Source organism: Hemiscyllium ocellatum, chromosome 17 (genome assembly GCF_020745735.1).
Source record: "Hemiscyllium ocellatum isolate sHemOce1 chromosome 17, sHemOce1.pat.X.cur, whole genome shotgun sequence".
Lineage (NCBI taxonomy): Eukaryota > Metazoa > Chordata > Chondrichthyes > Orectolobiformes > Hemiscylliidae > Hemiscyllium > Hemiscyllium ocellatum.
Window position 1 is genome coordinate 54,175,502 of NC_083417.1, and position 22,991 is coordinate 54,198,492.

General features: G+C 40.0%; 1 protein-coding gene across 1 annotated transcript; it reads right to left on the reverse strand.

The window, feature by feature from the left end:
- Positions 1 to 726: 726 nt before the first annotated feature.
- On the reverse strand, positions 727 to 9,769 carry LOC132824079 (chymotrypsin-like protease CTRL-1). Its single transcript, XM_060838348.1, has 7 exons — positions 9,653 to 9,769; positions 8,942 to 9,021; positions 7,624 to 7,705; positions 3,016 to 3,199; positions 2,790 to 2,917; positions 1,579 to 1,736; positions 727 to 835 (listed from the first exon to the last, which is right to left on the reverse strand). The coding sequence occupies exons 1-7, from the start codon at positions 9,767 to 9,769 to the stop codon at positions 727 to 729; spliced, it is 858 nt and encodes a 285-aa protein (XP_060694331.1).
- Between the last annotated feature and the right edge of the window lie 13,222 nt (positions 9,770 to 22,991).

The window sequence follows — 22,991 nt, forward strand, 5'->3', positions numbered from 1 at the left end:
TGTAGCAGACACACTCATGGTGCCTTGAAGTTGGCTCCCATTGCTTTCCCCTGTTGTAAATGGAGATGTTCAAAATTAAGAAGGTCTTGCTTTAGTACAGAGGGAAAGACTGTTTCTAGCGGTTGGATGGTCAGAAAGCAGACAACACAGATTTTAACTAAATAGCAAAAAGAACTATGGAAGATGAGAATTTTCTGCACAAATTTTTATCATCTGAGATGCGTTGGAAGCAGATTCAGGAGTAACTTACAAAGGAAGTTGAATATACCATATATACTCGAGTAATAGTTGATCTTAGTGGGCGGCACGGTGGCACAGTGGTTAGCACTGCTGTCTCACAGTGCCTGAGACCCGGGTTCAATTCCCAACTCAGGCAACTGACTGTGTGGAGTTTGCACATTCTCCCCGTGTCTGCGTGGGTTTCCTCCGGGTGCTCCGGTTTCCTCCCACAATCCAAAGATGTGCGGGTCAGGTGAATTGGCCATGCTAAATTGCCCGTAGTATTAGGTAAGGGGTAAATGTAGGGGTATGGGTGGGTTGCGCTTCGGCGGGTCGGTGTGGACTTGTTGGGCCGAAGGGCCTGTTTCCACACTGTAAGTAATCTAATCTAATCTTATGTAAAAGTCGACCCCCTATTTTTGGCCAAATAACCAAGATTTTTCCATATATCTCATGTAAAAGTCAACCCTAGTTCTTCACAGATAACAGATCAACAATGTTTATGAATTACGTGCCGGCTGTCACATCCCGCTCCAGCTTTCCAATCAGTCGGTTGTTCTGCTCTGCTGCTGGTCGGCTGGCAGTTATATTCCGCTCCGGGTTTTCAGAATTACCACTATTCGTTTTTTTGTGATTTTTTTATTCGTTTAGAGATCAGTTGGGCTTCTGCTAATGATACAGTATGAATTTTGACGGGCATGAATTTCAGTCACTCTAAGATAATATCCATGTAATAGTCAACCCCATAAATTTAACATTAAAAAGTAGTCAAAAATTTGACTATCATTCGAGTATATACAGTATACACGAAAAGGAAAAGAATACAGAGTTTTTGGAAAAGAATAAGGAACGAGACTATCTTGGTTACTCTTTCAAAGATCCAGCAAAAAAAATGGTCTCTGTCAGTCTCCATCTGTGCTCCTAACAATCTAGAGGCAGAGTTCTTGAAATCCTGGTAATCCTGGATGTCTATTTGAATGAGTGGAAATTTATACTGCACATTCTGAGACAGAACAACTAACACTGCTACCTAAATAGAGGGCTTAATTTCAATTTTTGCACTTCATCAAAAAAAAGTGTCTGATTGAACCAGTATCTAGCAATACAGATTCTTGCTGTCTTTCTGGTATCGACTATTGGACTATTGACTTAATGCCTGAGGTTTCAGTGTAGCAAGTTAGGAAATTTGTGTTCACTTGTTTTTGGCTCCTAAGTTCTGATTCCAATCAGAGCAGCTCAATGTTTGGAATTGATGCTAGTACAGTCACTCAGTGTAAACTGAAATAATGAAAGAAAAGGGAGACTGAATGCAGGCTCATTGTTTATTAATTTGGTATGTCCCAAGTTGGTCACACTCACTAGTAATAAATGTATTGATCAACAAATGAGCGTAATTTGGAAACACGGGCATAAACTGCAGGACTGTATATATTGCAGTTTGCTGTTCCCCAAGAAACAATGCCAACTAGGTTCCAGCCGGTATTTCCATAGCAAACAAGAGGTCCTCCAGAATCACCCTGAAATTTAAAAAATAGAAAACCTTAATATTCCATAAAATGAAATTCAAGCAGTCTTCCCCACAAAGCCTTCTGACACGAACCTATATGTAATTTAAAAGGAAAAGGATTAATACATTCCTATTGAAAGTTATGGTAATGTCTCAGATCCCTAATGGAAAGGTTAAACTAACATGCTGTATCCAGTAGAGGGTTTTTTCCCCCCTCATTGTTTAGATTCTTTCCAACAGATTGAATTCCATGAAAGACTAACCAATAATTGATTAAATCATTGGCAATCAAAAAACCTTCCAGTTAATGGCAAAGTAACTTTATTTCAGGAAGTTAAAAATCACACAACACCAATTTATAGTCCAACAAGTTTATTTGGAAGCACTAGCTTTTGGAGTGCTGCTCCTTCATCAGGCGGTTGTCAGGAGCAGTGCTCCAAAAGCTAGTGCTTCCAAATAACCCTGTAGGTCTATAACCTGGTGTTGTGTGATTTTTGACTTTGTACACCTCAGTCCATGCTGGCACCTCCAAATATTATGTCAGAAAGAGGAACAAAACAAGGTTGAGTTATTCTATCACCATGAATTTTCAGTCATGCTACAGTGCCCCTCTTGAAGTGAAGGCTATTTTGAGGAATTTGTGTGTGTATTATTTTATAAGTAGTTCACTATTGGAGTGGGATATCACATAAATTCTGACTTAAAAACCTCACTCAGATCTCAGCTGATGAAAATGACTTAAAATAGAACCATTGATGCCAATGGAAGAAGCTGGCTATGGAATTCACTGAGCTTATTAGTCCCATAACCCAACTAAATGACAAATGCAAAAAAAAAAGTCCCATAAGTCTTATTGCATAAAATGATGGAAAGAAAGACCATCTGGCAGATTTTCTGCAGTTCATTTGATTTAAATTTACTGCTATAATCAAAGTGACTTAAGTCTGTGTTATTCAAAACCTTAAGTCATATAATTATAGTCACAGAGTCAGTGTATTGTAGATTTTATATTGAAGCCCACCCAGACCTTTAACATAATCTAAAATTTCATGGCAGCACTTACCTGGCAAGAGGAGCTTCCAGAAGCACCAGCACAAATCATAATGTCAGTGATTTGATTCCCCCAGTACTGTTGACAGGTTTGTGAATCAATAATAGGAATATTAGTTTGCATTAACTTGCTAGAGATGGCTTGGAGGAAACAAATGAGGGAAGCAAAGATTAATTATAAAGAATTACAAGATGATTGTTCAAAATTATTTTGGTGAAGTATTTTAGAAAATTCTTACCGCCTCCAGGTACTGTCCTTCCCCATCCAGTAGTAATACAGATTGTGCCTCCTGGAATGTCAGCATTAGAAGCAACAAGTCTGACTGGAGAGGCATAGTAATTTATGTTGGCTGGGGAAGAGAGTCTGAGAAGAGTGCAGTCATAGTTCATGTTATAGGGGTTCCAGTAAGGATGGGTTATGACCTGTGACAATGATATGAAATGCCACTTATTCATTCTACATTTTTCATAAATAGTGTTAAAATAACTCAGGATGAAGTTGAAAGAAATTTGGGATGTATAGCCTATGCAGAGATGATGTGTTGAATGGTCTTCTCCTGAACCATAGTTCTGTGATTCTAAGGTAACATATCTACAAGACCTAATGTATCTGACCAACATAAAGCTATCATTGACAAAGTCGGTAGTGTGACAGATGTGGTGATCACATGGTCTGGTGCTTCGGTCAAACCATACCTTGAGCATTGCATCCTATCGCAACTACAAGGAATTGGTGGAGACAGATGGAGAAAAACAACAAAGACATCCTGGGGTGAGAAAAAAATATTGAACTTGAGCTTTGCAGCCTGGAAAGAAAACATTGAAAGGTGGCCTTGTAGAAGTATATGATGTGGAGGTGCTGCTATCAGACTGGGTGGACAAGTCAGAAGTCACTTCACCTGACAAAGGGGCAGCAGCTCTCTGAAAGTTTGTGATTTCAGATAAACCTGGTGGACTGTAACCTGGTGTCATGTGACTTCTGACCTTGCAGAAATAGATAAAACTTTAAAGATAAAGAACTGTATAAACTGTTAGTGGGTAAAGAAAAAGGGCTAAGTCAATAAAAACTCATTTTAAGGTTGTTAATGATAATTTCCTTCTCTCACCAGGAGTGGGAACAGAGTGGGAGAGAACACTCTGAAATCACTTTAGAAAAAAAAAAATCATTGTAGCCATAACAGAGTCTAGTGTTGTTCTGCAACTGGGTCCAACAGCCTTTTTCATCAATAATATTTTGTGTATAAGATTGCAGAGATGGACATAACAACAAAAGAAATAGGACCAGGAGTCAGCCACTTGGCCCCTCTAACCTCCCTGACATTCAATACATTTATGGCTTATCTCAACTCCCCTCTTATGCCAGCTCGTCATAACTTTCAACTCCCTGATATTTCTAAAATCTATCCACCTCCTAATTAAATACTTTCAGTCATATCCTCCATAACTGTATGGGCTGGAGAATTTCAGATATTCACTAATTCCCTTGTGCCTCATATTTAGATCAGTGCCTACTTATTCTGTAAATAATTCTCTAGTTTGAGACTCCCCCCACAAGCGGAAACACCTTCTCAACATCTATCCTATCAAAACTCTTCTGAATCTCGTATATTTCAATAAGATCACCCCACATTATTCTAAACCCTAATAAATTTCTAAATTGTTTGGCCACTCTTGATAAGTCAACACCTTCATCATTGGAATCGGCTTCGTGAATCTCGTTCGAACAGCCTCCAAAGCCAGTATAACCTTTCTATAAAATGAAGGTAACAAAACCGTTGAGTACATGGGGGGGTGTGGCCTCACCAACACCCTGAACTGTTGTAGCAAGGCTTCCATATTTTTAAACTCCAACCCATAAGCAATAAAGGCCAATTTTCCATTTGTCATCTGCATTACTTGCAATATCTGTAAGCTAAAATTCTGCTTTCCATACACACGAACACCAAGATTCCTCTGCATTGAACTTTTTTCGAGTCTGTCTCCATTTAAATACTGGTCTGCCTTTTGATCTTTCCTATTAAAGTGCATGGCCTCATTCTTTCCTATATTATGCACCATCTGCCAAGTTTTTCCTCACTCACTCACTCAACCTATCTATATCCTCTTGTAGGTTCCTTAGGTCCTCATCATAACATGACTCTTAACTAATTTTGTATCTTCAAATTTGGATACATTATATTTTGTTCCCTCAACCAAGTCATTAATATAAACAATAAATGATTGAGGCCCTAGAACTAATCTTCATGGCACGCCACCAATGTCTTCCCAACCTGCCGATGACCCATCAATCCTATTCTGTCTTTTGTGTATTAACCAACCCTCAATCCATGTTAATACATTAGTTTGATACAATGAGTCCCATCTTGTGCAATTACTTTATATGTGGCCTCTTGTCAAATGCGTTCTGAAAATCCGAATACATTGCATCTATTGGTTCCCCTTCATCAACTCTGCTTGCTATATCCTCATAGCACTCTAGAAAGTTTGTCAAATGTGATTTCTCTTTCACAAAATCATGTTGACAGTGTTTGATTGCATTAAGCTTTTCAAAATGCCTTGTTATTTCTTCCTTAATAATAGATTCTAGCATTTTCCCAATGACATATTTAGTTAACTGGCCTATAGTTTCCTGCTTTAAGTCTCCTTTCATTTTGAATGCAGATGTCACATTAACAGTTTTTCAATTCACTGGAACTCTTCTGGAATACTATTAGGTCTGGAATATTTTGACCACTGTCTTTACTATGACTGCAGCCACTTGCTTCAAAGCCCTTGGCTGTACACCATAAAGTTTTAATGATTGACTGCTTTTCAGTCCATAAGTTTCTCAAATACTTTGTTCCTCATGATGAGAACTGATACAAATCTTGCCTTTCATTAGCACCATGCTTATTTGTCATCTGTAGAATATTATAGTGTTCACCACTATGAAGGCCATTGCAAAATATTGTTTCAAATTATATGCCAGTTCACTGTTCCCTGTTATAAATTCCCCATTTAATCTTCCAAAGGGTCCCACTCTTACTTTAGCTATTCAATTTCTTTATATCTTCTTGTAGAAGCTCTTACTGTTTGTTTTTATATTTCTTGCCAATTTCCTTTGATAATTTCATTAGCTTCTTAGTCATCTATTGCTGGTTACTAAAAAATCCAATCCTTTGGCCTACCATTAATTTTCATCACTTTGTATGTCTTAGCTTTTGAATGGGATACTCTCTTTGACTGCCTTTGTCTACCACCAGTGGTTCATCCTTCTCATTAAATCCTTCTTCTGACCAGAATAAATTTGTGCTGAGCATCATATAATACCTGCTTATATGTCTGCCACTGTTCATCCATTGACTTTCCCCTTAGTCAACCTTCTCAACCCACTTTAGACAACTTTTTCTTCCTACTACTGTAATTGTCTTTAAGTTCAGAAGTCTGGTTTGAGATCCAAATTGCTCTCCCTCAAATTGAATTTGAAATTCTGCTATGTTGTGATCACTACCCCTTAGAAGATCCCTAACCATGAGGGATTATTAACTCTTATTAATTCTAACTCTTTGCATGTTAATAGTTCTGGAATAGCCTGTTCATGTGAAATTGTGCTGTAAGAAACAATTGCTGTTGACTCTATAAATTTATCTTCCTCATCACTCTTGCCCATCTGATTTGCACAGTCAATATGCAGATAAAAGTCACCCATAACAATTGTAGTGCCCTTCGTACATGCCTCCATTATTTTCCAATTTATACATTACCATGCAGTGTAGACTATAGAGCCTGTAGACAACTCTCATCCATGACTTCTTTCCCTGGCTATGCCTTACTTATACCCAAATTGGTTCAACAACGTTTTCTATTTCATCTACATCACTACTCACCTCATGGCAGATGTTTCCTTTATTAAGAAAGCTACCCCATCACATTTTTTTTATCTATTCTGCTGGAATGTTGAAAGTCTGAAATATTGAGTTCCCAGTCTTGGTCACCTGTAACTACATCTCTGTAATAGCTATCAACTCAAATTCATTTATTTTTATTTGAACTGTCAAGTCTTCTATCTTATTACAAATGCTGAGTGCACTCAGATAAACGCGGTAATCTTTAACTTTCAACCATTATTACTCTCTGTGCTTCTAATTTCTGCTGCACTCTTCTACATATATTTTCTACCTATTCCTGTCACACGTTGATTATCATTCGCCTCTTCACTACCAAGTACCTCTGCGCTCCTGTCTCTTCTAAATTTTTTAAGCTTCCCTTTAATTGAACCCTTCTCTCAACTAATTAGTTTAAACCCCTACATGATTCATCAGGCACTACCTTTGTTGTGATTCTGACTTGCTGCACACTCCTTTCATTGCTTCACTGTGTTGATGACTTGCTGAACACTGAATCCCATGGAGATAATATACAGGTTAGTTACATAAATAAATACATTAAGAAACTGTACTTTAGAACTGTTTCTATATAAAGTTGGGGATTGAAATTAAGAATTGACTGATTCTTCTTTTAAGCCAAAACATATCTGGGTAAGAAAAAGTGGAGAAAACTGAAAGAAAATCTTAAAATCTTAGTAACATTGATGCTGGAATAAAGTGGAATTCTTAAAACTCCACAGTATGTGAAATGTATTTGGTTTAAAGATAAAGAACATTTATTTCAAAATCTATACTTATTTAATACAATTCCATTACTACAAAGTTCCCTATTCTATCTTTTGGGATGTACTTTTTTCTGTGGTACTGAATATGTTCCAAAGAAAATATAGTACAATAAGTCATTATTGGCAATTTACATTTAGAATCATCTTTATTCAATACAAAAGCATTGTAAATTGGAATCTATGAACAGATACATACCTGGGAAACACTTTTAATTTGAAGTTGTTCTTCTGAGGAATACATGTCAAACTCTCCAAGTACAACTTGATGATACCCAGGGCTGTTAAAAATGAATTTATGTTAATATGTGATGAACATTTGACATTTTAGTTCTTACAAATTTTTTTTGTTAAATGTTTAGTTATTACAAATGTTGTCTCTTGTTCTCACTTAAATATCCAAGCAATGGAATAGTTTAGAGATTAAAAGTTGGGAAGTGAAATGATATTGCCCACTGATATCTGTCAAACATATCAGCCATGGTGATGAGCTGCCTACTCAAGGTGCCACTTTCTATTTATTGGGAGTCCAAGTGACAGAATGCAATATTCCCACCTATCACCAATGTGCATGGTGGAGTTTGGCCCCCCATCTTCTGCTTAGTCACGATACCTAATTATCACAGACTTAATGCAGAGCTGGATGAAATGCAGTGCTCTTTATGGATTACTCATGCCTCACAGAATATGCAGGCAGCGGTTCACTGCCTGTACCTTTTCTGGATGTCGTTATATACTAGAAATGATATTGAAACTCATTGCAAAAGACATGCTTTAAACTCTCTACCTGTCAGCCTTCCCTATTGTACCGACATTTGCAATGTTTGACACCATTATGGGCCTTCCCGGTACTAATACAACCACCCCAAATTAGAGTAAATTTAGAGATGGCTTTAGGCTGTGCATTGAGATCTAATTGGAGTAACATTATCTGCACTTCATTGGACAAAATCAAATTTAGTTCCAAGAGGTGAGTAGATCTCCAGCACAATACGCCACCACCAGTCCCCATTTGAGAAATTAATCTGCTGAATGGAGATTGGGGTTACATAAGTGAACTGTGCTGCACGTCAAGCATCGATCAATGTAGTCCCAGAATTGGATTTGCCATGTTGTTACATTTCATCATAGAATCCCTACAATGTGGAAGCAAACCATTCAGCCCATCAAGTCCACATCGACCCTCTGAAGAACATCCAACCCAGACCCACATCCCTATCCTATCCCTGTAACCCTGCCTTTCTCATGGCTAATCCACTTCGCCTGTACGTCCCTGGACATTATGGAGCAATTTAGCATTATGGGTCAGTCCACTAATCTGCAGGATGAAACCAGAGCACACAGAGGAAACCCACACAGACACAGGGAAAACATGCAAACTCCACACAGTCACCCGAGACTGGAATTGAACCCAGGCCTCACTGCGCTGTGAGGCAGCAGTGCTAACCATCGAGCCACCATGCCACTCCTGCAAGTTGTGCAACATAAATACAAATGGCTTGGTGTCAAATACTTACTTAAAATTGCAGTGGGCAGCAGTGATAACCCAGTTTTGATTTACTAGAGAGCCACCACAGAAATGTTGTCCATAAGAATCCTGTTAGGAAAGGTTTATTGAGGCAACAATTAAATCAAAGGAATTTAAATGCACAAAAATACAGAATTGAGCAGATGCTGGAAACAAAACCAAAAAATGGTGAAAATGCTCAGTAGATCAGGCAACATCCATGGAGTGAGAAACAAAGTTAATGTTTCATGTTGACGGCATTTCATCATCTGAACCATAAACATGATTTCTCTCTTCACAGCTGCTGCTTGACCTGCTGAGTATTGCCAACATTTTCTGGAGCTTAGATACAACAGGGGAGAAATCGGACCCATTTTCAGACACAAAGCAACTTCACAACCAAGCAATGATTCTGGGGAAATAACTACAAACAAAATGCATAGAGCGTAAATGAGCCCATCTTTTCATCATCCCACACATATACCTGAGACTGGGTTTTAGCCCACTGCCTCTGCACATGCTGTTTTATGGCCCACTTGCTGAACTTTTCTTCAGCACTTGAAGGTGAGCAACTGTTCTTAGAAGTCACTCGAAAGCCACTATCAAGTAGATAAGTTGCAAATCATAATTTCATGTTACTGTACATGGACATCAGAGATTGAAATAAAACATTGCAAATGATGGTCTTTTACTGTATAAGTTATGATATAATTGATGTTACCTGCAGGGAAACCTGCCATGGCCAGGATCCTGGTTGAGCATACTGTCCATTAACAATTCTGGATTCATAATTTTTGCTGGGATAGACTGATGGAGCAGCAGCAACTGTAAAGTACATACATTTTGCCAATGGCAGCAAATATTTTTATTTCTCCTTTATAAAAGAACTGAATGTCAGTGCTTGTATTCTTAAAGAGGGCATCAACAATATTGAGTTTCCTGTGAGTTTATAAAATGCAGTGTTACTCAGTAGAAACTTAGTCAGGGAATACTTCAAATCAAAATCACTCTTACATTTCTATGAAATGCAACTGAAGTTGCGAAAGCTAAGAATTATTTGAAGTTGAACATATATGCCTTGTAAAAAATGTTATAAAGAAAAGCAAATTGGACAGCAGCACTTCAACTGTCTTTTTATTCAATGTATTTTAATTAAAATAACTCTTTGTTAATATTTTAACATGAAGGATCAAATCATTTTATTGTAGCTGTCACTTACCCGTAGTTAGTGTGATGATAGTGAGACAGACAGTCCAGGGGACCCCCATGCTTACCTTCCTGGTTTGGTTGCTGTTTGTTCAGGCAAGCTGCCTTTTACAATTTTTGCTTAGCTGTCAGCCATATCAGTGACTGATATGGAATATTAATTCCCCAATTAACTGGTAAACATGAAGGTGGATTTCTTCTACCCAAACAGACCCATACTTTACTTACTAATTGCCTTGCCTTGATGAAAACAGTTTTTGATTCCAGTTTGAAAAATAAGCTCACTGTGTAACACAAGATAGTTATTTTAATTTGCTTCTATTACATTGCCATGACTCCTGAAATCATGCACTTTCTCACTTCCAAAATATCTATCCCTATTTCAGTCCATCTGCTACTGAAACTCTTGTCCATGGCTTTTCATTTACCTCCAGGTTTGAGTATTTCAATGTTCCCCCAATCAGCCTTCTATATTTCACTCTCCATATACCTCAACTCATTCAAAATTCTGCCACCCTCATCATATCGCACAACAAGCCCCATTCATCTGTCTCTGCTGACCTACATTGCCTCAAACTTAAAAACTCTCCTTGTGTTTAAATCTCTTCATGCTCCTATCTTGGCAATCTTCCATGTCTCATCCAAACCTACAAATCCTGGACTCTCCATTTCTCTGACTTTACTCTTTGTGGAACTCCCTTCTCCTCGTCCCAGACTGGTGACTGTTCTTCTGTTACCTAAGCCCAATGCTTTGGAATTTCTTCCCTAATTCCTCTGCCTTTCCTTGCGCCTTTTATTGTATAGATTTTCTCTGCATACATTGACCCCATTTTAACGCCTTTCCCACACATTTCCAACCATTAATCTGTAGCTGAGAGGACAATGAGCCAAGTGGTCTTAAGCTGCGAGCAACTATAGCTCATAACTGGAGGATTTTCACTCCAATGTGTCAAGATGCATTGGTGTTAAACACTGGCAAGCAATGTGATACAATTATCTCCCTGGGACTTTATGTTGTTATATTCAGTTGTTACGTGATAGAGATCCACAGAATCATTAAACTAAAAATGTTTAAAACTGCAAGTTGGGTGCAGTGATGAAATAGAGTGCTCATCTGTCATTTTTAATTCAATTAATGCACTTTTTGGAACTTAAAATAAACAATAGTGAGGTAATTAAACATAGGATCTGTCTAATTCTATATGGCCCCTAAAGTTTTCTAAGGCAATGACATGACAGTTCTTATATGATTTTACAGTCATAATAATTATTTGGGAAAGAAGAATGGTTCATGAGAACACAAGAAACAAGTGCTGAGGCTGGTCATGATGAAAATAAAGCAATACAATTGATAATTTAGGAGTTAGAAGAAAACTTGTAGGTGTTGCTTATAGCCAGGGCAAAGTGATGGAAACTGATCGAGAGGCAGGTGAATGAGACTGTAGTTACAAGGAAATAACATCATGAACTGGTGTGATCCACCTGAAGGAAAACCTTGCCTTATGATAGTGCCTTTCATGATTACCACAAAGTGCTTTGAAAGTAAGTCACTTTTCAAATGTGCTTGTTTAGCTTGGGAAGTTTGCAGTGCAATGGTCATTTCCTTCCAAATTGGAGAGGGTATATTTTGAATTCATTCAATTATATTTGTAAATTGATTGCATCTTACAGCTTTGCTATTTTGGAATGTGGGCATCTATTTTGGGATGTGGGCATTTATTACCTATCCCTATTGCTCTTGAGAAGGTAGTGCTGAGCTGCATTCTTGAATTATCACAGTCCATGTGCAGCACATTGGCCCATAATACCAGGGTATTCCAGCAACAGTGAAAGAACAACAATATATTTCCAAATCAGGATGGTGAGTGTCTTGGATAGGAACACGCACATGGTGGTGTTCCCATGTATTGGTACCTTGGACCTGAGATGACTGACCTCCAACAATCCAAACCATTTTCCTATGTACCAGATTTGACTTCGACTAGTGGAAAGTTTGTCCCCGATACTCATTGATTCCAGTTTTGCTAGGGCTCCTTGATGCCACTCTGGGTAGAATCAACCTTGGTGTCAAGGGCTGTCACTCTGACTTCCACTCTGGAATCCAGCTCTTTTGTCCATGTTTGGACTAAGGCTGTAATGAAATCAGGAACTGATTGGATCTGGCAGAACCCAAACTGGGCATCTCTGGGTAGGTTATTACAGAGCAGGGGCTGCTTGATAGCATTGTCGATGACACCTCCCATCACTTTACTAATGATTGAGAGTAGACTGTAATCAGTTATTGTAACATTGGCATCTACCTGACAATGCTTGGCTATCGGACCAGTAAATTCTGGAACACAAGCCATCACTTTATTTGCCCAAAGGTTGTCAGGGCCAATACCTTTTCAGTATCTCATGCCTCCAACTGTTTCTTGATATAACATGGAGTGAATTGAATTAGCCAAAGAATGGCATCTGTGATGCTAAGAGATCACAGGAGGAGGCCGAGGTGGATCATCCATTTGGCACTTCTGGCTGAAGGTTACTGTGAATGCTTCAGCCTTATCTTTATGTATAAGTATTTGCAGTTGCAGTTCTGGACTTTTATTTCATGACTCTGTTATTTTCCTCTGAATGTATATTTGTAAAATCATTTTTCAGTAGTACCATCTTAACGCATGTATATATTATGCATGTTTTAATATCAGCCTTAACAAAATATGTATTTGGAGGCTAGCAAATGTTGTTCCCTTGTTTATGAAGAGGAGTCGGGACAACCTGGTAATTATAGGCCAGTGAGCTTTACCTCGGTTGTGGGTTAGATTTTGGAAAAGGTTATAAGAGATAGGATTCATAATCATCTGGAAAGGAATGATTTGATTAGGGATAATCAACACGGTTTTGTGAAGGGTAGGTCGTGCCTCACTAACCTTATTGAGTTCTTTGAGAAGATGACAAAATAGGTGGTTGTAGGTAAAGCGGTTGACGTGGTGTATATGGACTTCAGTACGGTGTTTGATAAGGTTTCACGCGATAGGCTATTGCACAAAATACAGAGTTTCGGGAGTGAAGGTGATTTAGCGGTTTGGGTCAGAAATTGGTTAGCTGAAAGAAGACAGAGGGTAGTGGTTAATGGGAAATGTTCATCCTGGAGCTCACTTACCAGTGGTGTGCTGCAAGGATCTGTTTTGGGGCTACTGCTATTTGTCATTTTTATAAATGATCTGGAGGTGGGCATGGAAGGATGGGTTAGTAAATTTGCAAATGTCACTATGGTAGACAGAGTTGTGGATAGTGCTGAAGAATGTTGTGGGTTACAGAGGGACATAGATAAGGTGCAGAGATGGGCTGAGAATTGGCAAATGGAGTTTAATGTGGAAAAGTGTGAGGTAGTTCACTTCAGAAGAAGTAACAGGAATGCAGAGTACTGGGCTAATGGTAAAATTCTTGGCAGTGTAGATGAACAGAGAGACCTCAGTGTCAAGGTGCAAAAATCCCTGAAAGTTGTCACCCAGGTTGATAGGGTTGTTAAGAACGCATATGGTGTGTTGGCATTTATTGGTAGGGGGAATTGAGTTTCGGAGCCACGAGGTCATGCTTCAGCTGTACAAGACACTGGTAAGGCTGCACCTGGGGTATTGCGTGCAGTTCTGGTCATTGCATTATAGGAGGGATGTGTGGAAGTTTGGAAAGGGTTCAGAGGAGATTTACTAGGATGTTGCCTGGTATGGAGGGAAGGTCTTACGAGGAAAGCCTGAAGGAACTGAGGCTGTTTTTGTTGGAGAGAAGAAGGTTAAGAGGTAACTTAATTGAGACATAAAAGCTTATCAGTGGGTTAGATAGGGTTGAGAGTGAGAACCTTTTTCCTCGGATGGTGAAGGCAAACACAAGGGGCATAGCTTTAAATTGAGGGGGTGATAGATTTAGGACAGATGTCGGGGTAGTTTCTTTACTCAGGGAGTAGTAGGGGTGTGGAATGGCCTGCCTGCAACAGTAGTAGACCCACCGACATTAAGGGCATTTAAATGGGCATTGGACCTACATGTGAATAATAATGGAAAGGTGTAGGTTAGATCGGCATCAGATTAATTTCACAGGTCGGTGCAACATCGAGGGCCGAAGGGCCTGTACTGCACTGAAACTTTCTATGTTCTATGTTTTATATGCATTAACACTTAGCAGTTCAAGCACATGGATAGATAGGTACACAATTGAAAGAAAGGATGCTGGTGTAATCCAAGATAGAGGACAGGAAAAGGTTGTAGCTGTAAGAGCTGCTCCTTTTTTGAGGTATTTTCAGTGTTGAAGCTGATTTCCTCAACTTCTAGAAGCATTAATTACTGTTTAATAAGCTGTTGCATTGTTATGGAACTTTGGGAGAGAAAAAGATCAAAACAGCAACACTTTTAAAAGGAGGAAGAGAGACAAAGGTAGAGATCATATGGCAGTGATTCAAATAGAGAAAGAAACCTACACTGCTGTCTGACTCAGCAGTGATCTACACAGCTGCTGCCTTCACTGTCAGTTTTCAAGTATCTTAGGACATTGGAATTGGTCCAAAAAATAATAAACAAACAGGTGAAATTCACAGCTGGCTTTGTGTGTGGGAGCTCCCAGCAGGAAAGCCAGTGGCTTTTTAAAGTTTAACCTTACATGTTTTCTTTTGTAAATCCACAACAGTGAGTAGAGTAGGTTTTTTTGATTATATGTTATTATTGAGATCTGTCTCTTGATTAAACTTTAAAAATATAAAAGCATAGGTACTAAGCTAACGTGGAGTGGTGTTTTTAGAGCAGTAAGACTATGCTATTTTCTGGATCTGTAGATTGTTAAACTGCAAAGATGGCCTTTAGCAGAGTGATGTGCTCTTCTTGTTGAATGTGGGAGAATAGGGATTAGAGTTTCCAGGTTACTGAAGATTATTTCTGCAGAAAATGTGTGTGGTTGGGAATCCGAATGGATCACATGAATCAATTGGTGCAGCAGTTAGATGCAATGAGGAGTTTACAGGAGTTGGGAGGTATGATGGATGGCAGTTGCAGGGAGGGAGATAAACCACAGATACAGTTAGGTAGATGGCTGATATCCATGAAAGGGAGGAGAGGGAGGCAGGTGGCGCAGGAGTCTCCTGTGGCTATCCCCCTCTCAAAGGAATCTGCTGTTTTGGAAACTGTAACAGGTGATGGATTCTCAGGGAAATGGATCACTGACAGCCAGGTTTCTGGTACCGAGATTGGCTCTATTATAACAAGGGGGAATGCCAGGTTGCAAGCGATCGATTGCGATAGAGGCACAGACAGACGATCCTACGGCTGACAACAAGACATTAGAATGGTGTGTTGCCTCCCTGGAGCCAGGATCAAAGATATCTTGGAGAGGATACAGAATATTCTCACAGGGGAGAGAGACCTGCAGGAGGTCATTGTATACATTGGAAGTAAAGACATAGGAAGTGAAAAGGATGAGATACTGAGGAGAGAATATAAGAAGTTAGGCAGCAATTTAAAAAGGAAGTCCTCGAGGGTAGTAATATCTGGAATACTCCCAGTGCTATGAGCTAGTGAAGGTAAGGATAGGAGGATCGAGCAGATGAATGCATGGCTGAGGAGCTGGTGCAAGGGAGAAGGGTTCACATTTTTGGATCATTGGAGTGTCTTCTGTAGTAGTAGTGACCTCAATAAGAAAGACAGATTGCATCTGCACTGGAAGGGGTCTAATATACTGACAGGGAGACTTGTTAGAGCTGTTAAGGAGGATTTAAATTAGTGAGGGAGCAGTGGGGAGACCCAAGATGACAGTGAGGAAACAGATCAGTCTGAGGCTGGTACAGATGGGAATAGGAGTAAATCAAACAAACAGGGCAGGCAGGAATAAAGTAGAGAATGAGGTAGGATAAATGAAACTACATTTATTTCAATGCAAGAGGCCTAACAGGTAAGGCAGATGAATTCAAGGCATGGTTAGGAACGTGAGACTGGGACTTCTAATAGCTATTATAGAGATGTGGCTCAGGGTTGGACAGGACTGGCAGCTTAGTGTCCCAGGAAATAATTGCTATAGGAAGGGTAGAAAGGTGAGCAAGAGAGGAGGGGGAATGGTGTTTTTGATGAGGGATAACATTACAGCTTACTTAGAGAGGATATTCCTGACATCATGTCCAGGGAAGTTATTTGGGTGGAGCTGAGAAATAAGAAAGGAATGATCACTTTATTGACATTGTACTTTGGAACCTCTCAATTGTCAGTGGAAATTTGAGAAACAAATTTGTAAGGAGATCTCAGTTATAGGGAGGTTATGGTAGGGAATTTTAACTTTCCAAACATAAACTGGGGACTGCCATAGTGTTAAGGAGTTTGATAGAGAGGAATTTGTTAAGTGTGTACAGAAAATTTTCTAATTCAGTATGTGGATGTACCTATTAGAGAAGGTGCAAAACTTGACCTACTCTTGGAAAGTAAGGCAGGGCAAGTGACTGAGGTGTCAGTGGGGGAGCACTTTGGAGCCAGTGACCATCATTCTATTCGTTTTAAAATAATGATGGAAAAGGACAGAAAGTATCTAAAAGTTGAAGTTCTAAATTGGAGAAAGGCTAATTTTGGTGGTATTAAGCAAGAACTTTCAAAAGTTGATTGGGGCGGACGTTTGCAGTAAAGGGACGGCTGGAAAATGGGAAGCCTTCAAACATTAGATAATGAGAGTCTAGACACGGTGTATACCTGTTAGGGAATGCTGCATGACTAGAGAAATTGAGGTTTCGATCAAGAAAAAAAAGGAAGCATGTGTCAAAAATGGACAGCAGAAATGGGGTGATTCCTTAGAAGAATATAAAAATGGTAGGAGTACACATAAGTAGGAAATCAGGAGGGCAAAAAGGAGACATGAGATAGCATTGGCAAATAGGTTCAAGGGACTCTACAAATACATTAAGAATTTAAATTAGTGAAGGAGCTGGGGGTGAGACCCATGGAGATAGTGAGGAAACAGATCAGTCTGAGACCAGTACAGATGGGAAAAGGAATAAGTCAAACAGGGCAAGCAGGAACAAAGTAGAGAATGAAGTAGGACTGATAAATTAAACTGCATTTATTTCAACGCAAGAGGCCTAACCGGGGAAGTAGGGAGGGAATAGGGCCCTTAAAGATCAGCAAGGCCACCTCTGTTTGGAAATGCAAGAGATGGGGAGATACTAAATGAGTATTTTGCATCGGCGTTTACTGTGGAGAAGAATATAGAAAATAAAGAATGTGGGGAAATAAATAACAACATCTTGAAAAATGTCCTTATTACAGAGGAGGAGGTGCCACGCATCTGAAGCTGCATAAAAGTGGATAAATCTCCAGGACCTGATCAGGTGTACCCTAGAAATCTATGGGAAGCTAGGGAAGTGATTGCTGGGCTCCTTACTGGGATATTTGTAACATCGATAATAACAGGTGAGGTGCTGAAAGACTGGAGGTTGGCAAATGTGGTGCCACTATTTACAAAAGGTGGTAAGGAAAAGCCAGGGAACTATAGACCGGTGAGCCTGACATTGATGGTGGGTAAGTTGTTGGAAGGAATGCTGAGGAAGAGGGTGTATATGTATTTGGAAAAGCAAGGACTGATTAGGGATAGTCAGCATGACTTTATGCGTGGGAAATCATGTCTCACAAACTTGATTGAGTTTTTTGAAGAATTAACAAAGAAGATAGATGAGGGCAGAGTGGTAGATGTGATCTATATGAACTTCAGTAAGGCATTCAACAAGGTTTCTCGTGGTAGGCTGCTTAGCAAGGTTAGATTGTATGGAATCCAGGGAGAACTAGCCATTTGGATACAAAACTAGCTTGAAGGTAGAAGACAGAGGGTGGTGGTGAAGGGTTGTTTTTCAGACTGGAGGCCTGTGACCAGCGGTGTATCACAAGAATTGGTGCTGGGTCCACTGCTTTTTGTTATTTATGTAAATGATTTGGATGTGAACATAGGAGGTATAGTTAGTAATTTTGCAGATGACACAAAGATTGGAGGTGCAGTGGAAAGCGAAGAGGATTACCTCAGATTACAATGGGATGTTATCAGATGGATTAAGGAGTGGCAGATGAAGTTTAATCTAGATAAATGCAAGGTGCTGCATTTTGGAAAGGCAAATCAGGGCAGGACTTATACACTTAATGATAAGGTCATGGGGAGTGTTGCTGAACAAAGAGACCTTGAAGTGTAGCATCATACTTCCTTACAAGTGGAGCCACATGTAGATAGAGTAATGAAGGCGTCATATTGTATGCTTACCTTTATTGGTCAGTGCATTGAGCATTGGACTTGGGGGGCCATGTTGCAGCTGTACAGCACATTGGTTAGGCCACTTGTGGAATATTGTGTGTAATTCTGGTGTCCCTGCTATAAGACAGATGTTGTGAAACTTGAAAGGATTCAGAGAAGATTTACAAGGATGTTGCCAGGGTTTGAGGGTTTGAGCTATAGGGAGAGGCTGAATAGGCTGTGGCTGTTTTCCCTAGGGCGTCAGAGGCTGAAGGGTGACCTCATAAAGGTTTATAAAATCATAAAGGGGCATGGATAGGGTAAATAGATAAGGTCTTTTCCCTGGGATGGGGGAATCCAAAACTGGAGGGCATAGATTTAAGATGAAAGAGTAAAGATTTAAAAGAGACCAAAGGGGTGACATTTTGATGCAGAGGGTAGTCTGTGTATGGAATAAGTTGCCAGAGGAAGTGGTGGAGGCTGGTACAATTACAGAATTTAAAAGGCATCTGGATGGGTATATGAATAGGAAGGGTTTAGAGGAATATGGGCCAAATGCTGGCAAATGAGACGAGATTAATTTATTTAGGATATCTATTTGGTATGGGTGAGTTGGACTGAAGGATACGTTTCCATGCTGTATATCTCTATGACTCTATAATAGAACCCTTTATCAATGTAAAGCAGCTATTAAAGACTCTGTAAGAAATACAGAAAGGCTGTGCCATGATTAATGCATCAGCTTCTTCTTTTCTCACCATTAATTATAGCGAACAAGGACATCAAGGTTTTTGTTCATGATAAAACTGACTTAATAAGGTATATTGGGCAAACACTAGACTTGTCATATGACATAGAATTAAACTCTACCCTGGAAAAAAAATTCTTATTTAGCATGATTAGAATAGATGGGAACAAAAGGTTTATAAAGAAGATGGATAGATTGTGACCAGCCAAAACAAAGGGAGTTCAATGTATGAAGTGCAAGGTTTAATAGAATGTAAGAGAGTATTTTCTAAATTGTGAGAAGCTAGAAACTGTCGGGAAATCGAGGGAGGATGGGTGGAGAGACTTAAGGGTTTATGTTCAGTAGTTAGTAAAAGCTGAAGGCCAGATATAAATGTTTATTTAAAAGACTACTGGAACCTAAGCTGTCATCTCAACAGACTGGAATATAAATGTGTTGATATTATGTTCCAACTGTTCAGAGCTATGGTCAGCTGATGTGTGGACTCCTGCTTTCAGACTTGGACATTGCACTCCAGGAGCAATATATATTGCCCTTAGAGTGGGTGCATTGAAGATTCACCAGAACGATACAGTTCAGGGACAGGTCCATAATAGTGACAGATTGGCCAGACTCGACTGGTAAACCCTTATATGGCAGATTGTTATTTAAATGGTGAACAACTGCAGCATGCTGCTGCACAGAGGGACCTGGGTGTCCTTGTGCATGAATCACAAAACATTGGTTTGCTGGTGCAGCAGGTAATTAAGAAGGCAAACGGAATGTTGTCCTTCATTGCTAAATCAATGAAGTTTTAAAACAAGAAAGTTATGCTGGAGCTGTATCGGGTGCTGGTGAGGCCACACATGGAGTACTGTGTACAGTTTTGGTCTCCTTACTTGTGAAAGGATGTATGGGCACTGGAGGATGCAGAGGAGTTCACTAGGCTGATTCTGGAATTGAGAGAGTATGTGGAGAGATTGAGTAGACTGGGACTATACTCATTGGAACTTAGAAGAATGAGGAGGGATTTTATAGAAACATATAAAATTATGAAGGGAATGGATAAGATAGAAGCAGAGACGTTGTTTCAACTGGTAGGTGAAACTAGAGCTGGGGGCATGGCCTCAAAATAAGGGGCAAAAGATTTAGGATGAAGTTGAGGAGGAACGTCTTCACCCAAAGGGTTGTGAATCCATGGAATTCCTTGTCTATGAAGCAGTTTTGGAGGCTAACTTATTGAATGTTTTAAGGCAAAGATAGACAGACTTTTGAACAGTAAGGGAATTAAGGGTTATGGAGAGCAGATGGGTAAGTGGAGCTGAGTCCATGAAAAGACCAAACCATGATCTTACTGAATGGTGGAACAGGCTTGACAGGCCAGATGGCCTAGTCTTGCTCCTGGTTCTTATGTTCTTATGTTCTTATGTAAGACAATAATAGAATGGATAGAAATTACTTCCTAACATGGGGGAGTCCAGAATCAGGCAGCACAACCTTGTGTGGGTGTGAGTGCACATCAGCCTCAAGATCTGCGGCTGCTTCAATGGCCTTCCCTCCATCATAAAGTCAGGCATGAGGATGGTTGCTGATGCTTGCACAATGTTCAGCACCATTCGCCACTCCTCAGATACTGAAGTAGACCACATCCATATGTAGCAAGGCCTGACAACATCAAGCTTGGGCTGACAATTGGCAAGTAGCAACAAGAGAGAATACAACCATTACCTTTAACATTCAGTGGCATTCCCATTACTGAATCCCCCACTGTCAATATCCTGGGAGTTGACATTGACCAGAAACTGAACTGGACCAGCAGTATAAATGACAAGCTTTTTTTTACTCATTCATGATGTATGGTTATCGCTGGCTAGGCCAGCATCCATTGCCCATCTCTATTTGTCCCAGAGAATATGATTGTGAGCCGCCTTCTTGAACTGCTGAAAGGACACCCATTCTATTATAAAGTCAGTAGCAGGATTTTGACACGGCAACATTGAAGGAATTGTGGGGGTGTGACATTTGGAAGAGAACTTGAGGTTTTGCAATGCATCCTTTGAAATGATGGCAACAAAATCAGGTCAGAGGCGAGGAATCCTGTAGCATTAACTTATTTCCTGACTCCCCAAAGGCTGTCCACCATCTCCAAAGCACAAGTCAGTACTGTGGTGGAATACTCTCCATTTGGCTGAATCAGTGCAGCTCCAACAATGCTCAAGAAGCTTGACGTCATCCAGGACAAAGCAGCACACTTTATTGGCACCCAAACAATAAACTTTGACATTCACTCCCTTCAACTACTGACACACACACACACACACACACACACACGAAGCAGTATGTGTCAGATGCACTGCAGTAGCTCATCAAAGCTCCTCTGACTGCTTATCTGACAGTGATGTCTAAATTGCATTTTCCGGGGCAATTAATGTTGGCCTAGCCAATGATAGCCATTTAGAGTCATAGATTCTTAGAGATGTACAGCACGGAAACAGACCCTTTTGTCCAACTCATCCATGCCGACTAGATATCCCAACCCAATCTAATCCCATTTGCCAGCACTTGGCCCATATCCCTCTAAACCCTTCCAATCACATACACATTCAGGTGCCTTTTAAATGTTGCAATTGTACCAGCCTCCACCACTTCCTCTGGCAGCTCATTCTATACACATACCACCCTCTGCCAGTGAAAATTGCCCCTTAGGTCCCTTTTACATCTTTCCCCCCTCACCCTAAACCTATGCGCTCTAGTTCTGGAATCCCCCAACCCATTGTCTATTTATTCTATCCATGTTTTCAATGATTTTATAAACCTCAATGAGGTCACCCCTCAGCCTTCAATGCTCATGGGAAAACAGCCCCAGCCTATTCAGCCTCTTACTATAGCTCAAATCCTCCAACCCTGGCAACATCTTTGTAAATCTTTTATGAACACATTCAAGTTTCACAATATCCTTCTGATAGGAAGGAGACCAGAATTGCATGCAATATTCCAAAAGTGACCTAACAAATACCTGTACAGCTGCAACATGACCTCCCAACTTCTGTACTTAATGCTCTGACCAATAAAGAAAAGCATACCAAACACCTTCTTCACTATCCTATCTACCTGCGACTCTACTTTCAACACTATGAACCTGCACTGCAAGGTCTCTTTGTTTAGCAATACTGCCTAGGACCTTACTATTAAGTGTATAAGTTGTGCTATGATTTGCTTTCCGAAAATGCAGCATCTCGCATTTATCTTAATTAAACTCCATCTGCTATTCTTCAGCCCATTGGCACATCTGCTCAAGATCCCATTGTAATCTGAGGTAACCTTCTGCATTGTCCACTATACCTTCAAGCTTGGTGTCATCTGCAAACTTACTAACTATACCTCCTATGTTCACATCCAAATCATTTATATAAATGACAAAAAGCAGTGGACCCGGCATTTATCCTTGTGGCACTCCACTGGTCACAGGCCTCCGGTCTGAAAAACAACCCTCTGTCTTCTACCTTCAAGTCAGTTCTGTACCCAAATGGCTAGATACAGATGTTTTCCCTGTATTCCATGATGTCTAACCTTGCTAACCAGTCTCCCACGAGGAACCTTGTCGAACGCCTTACTGAAGTCCATATAGATCATGTCCATCACTCTGCCCTCACCAATCCCCTTTGTTGCTTTTTCAAAAGCTCAATCAAGTTCGTGAGATATGATTTCCCATGCACAAAACCATGTTGACTATCCCTAATCAGTCCTTGCCTTTCCAAATACTTGTAAATCCTGTTCCTCAGGATTCCCTCCAACAACCTGCCCACTACCGATGTCAGGCTCACTGGTCTATAGTTCCCTGGCTTGTCTTTTCCACCTTTCTTAAATAATGGTACTACGTTAGCCAACCTCCAGTCTTTAGATTAGA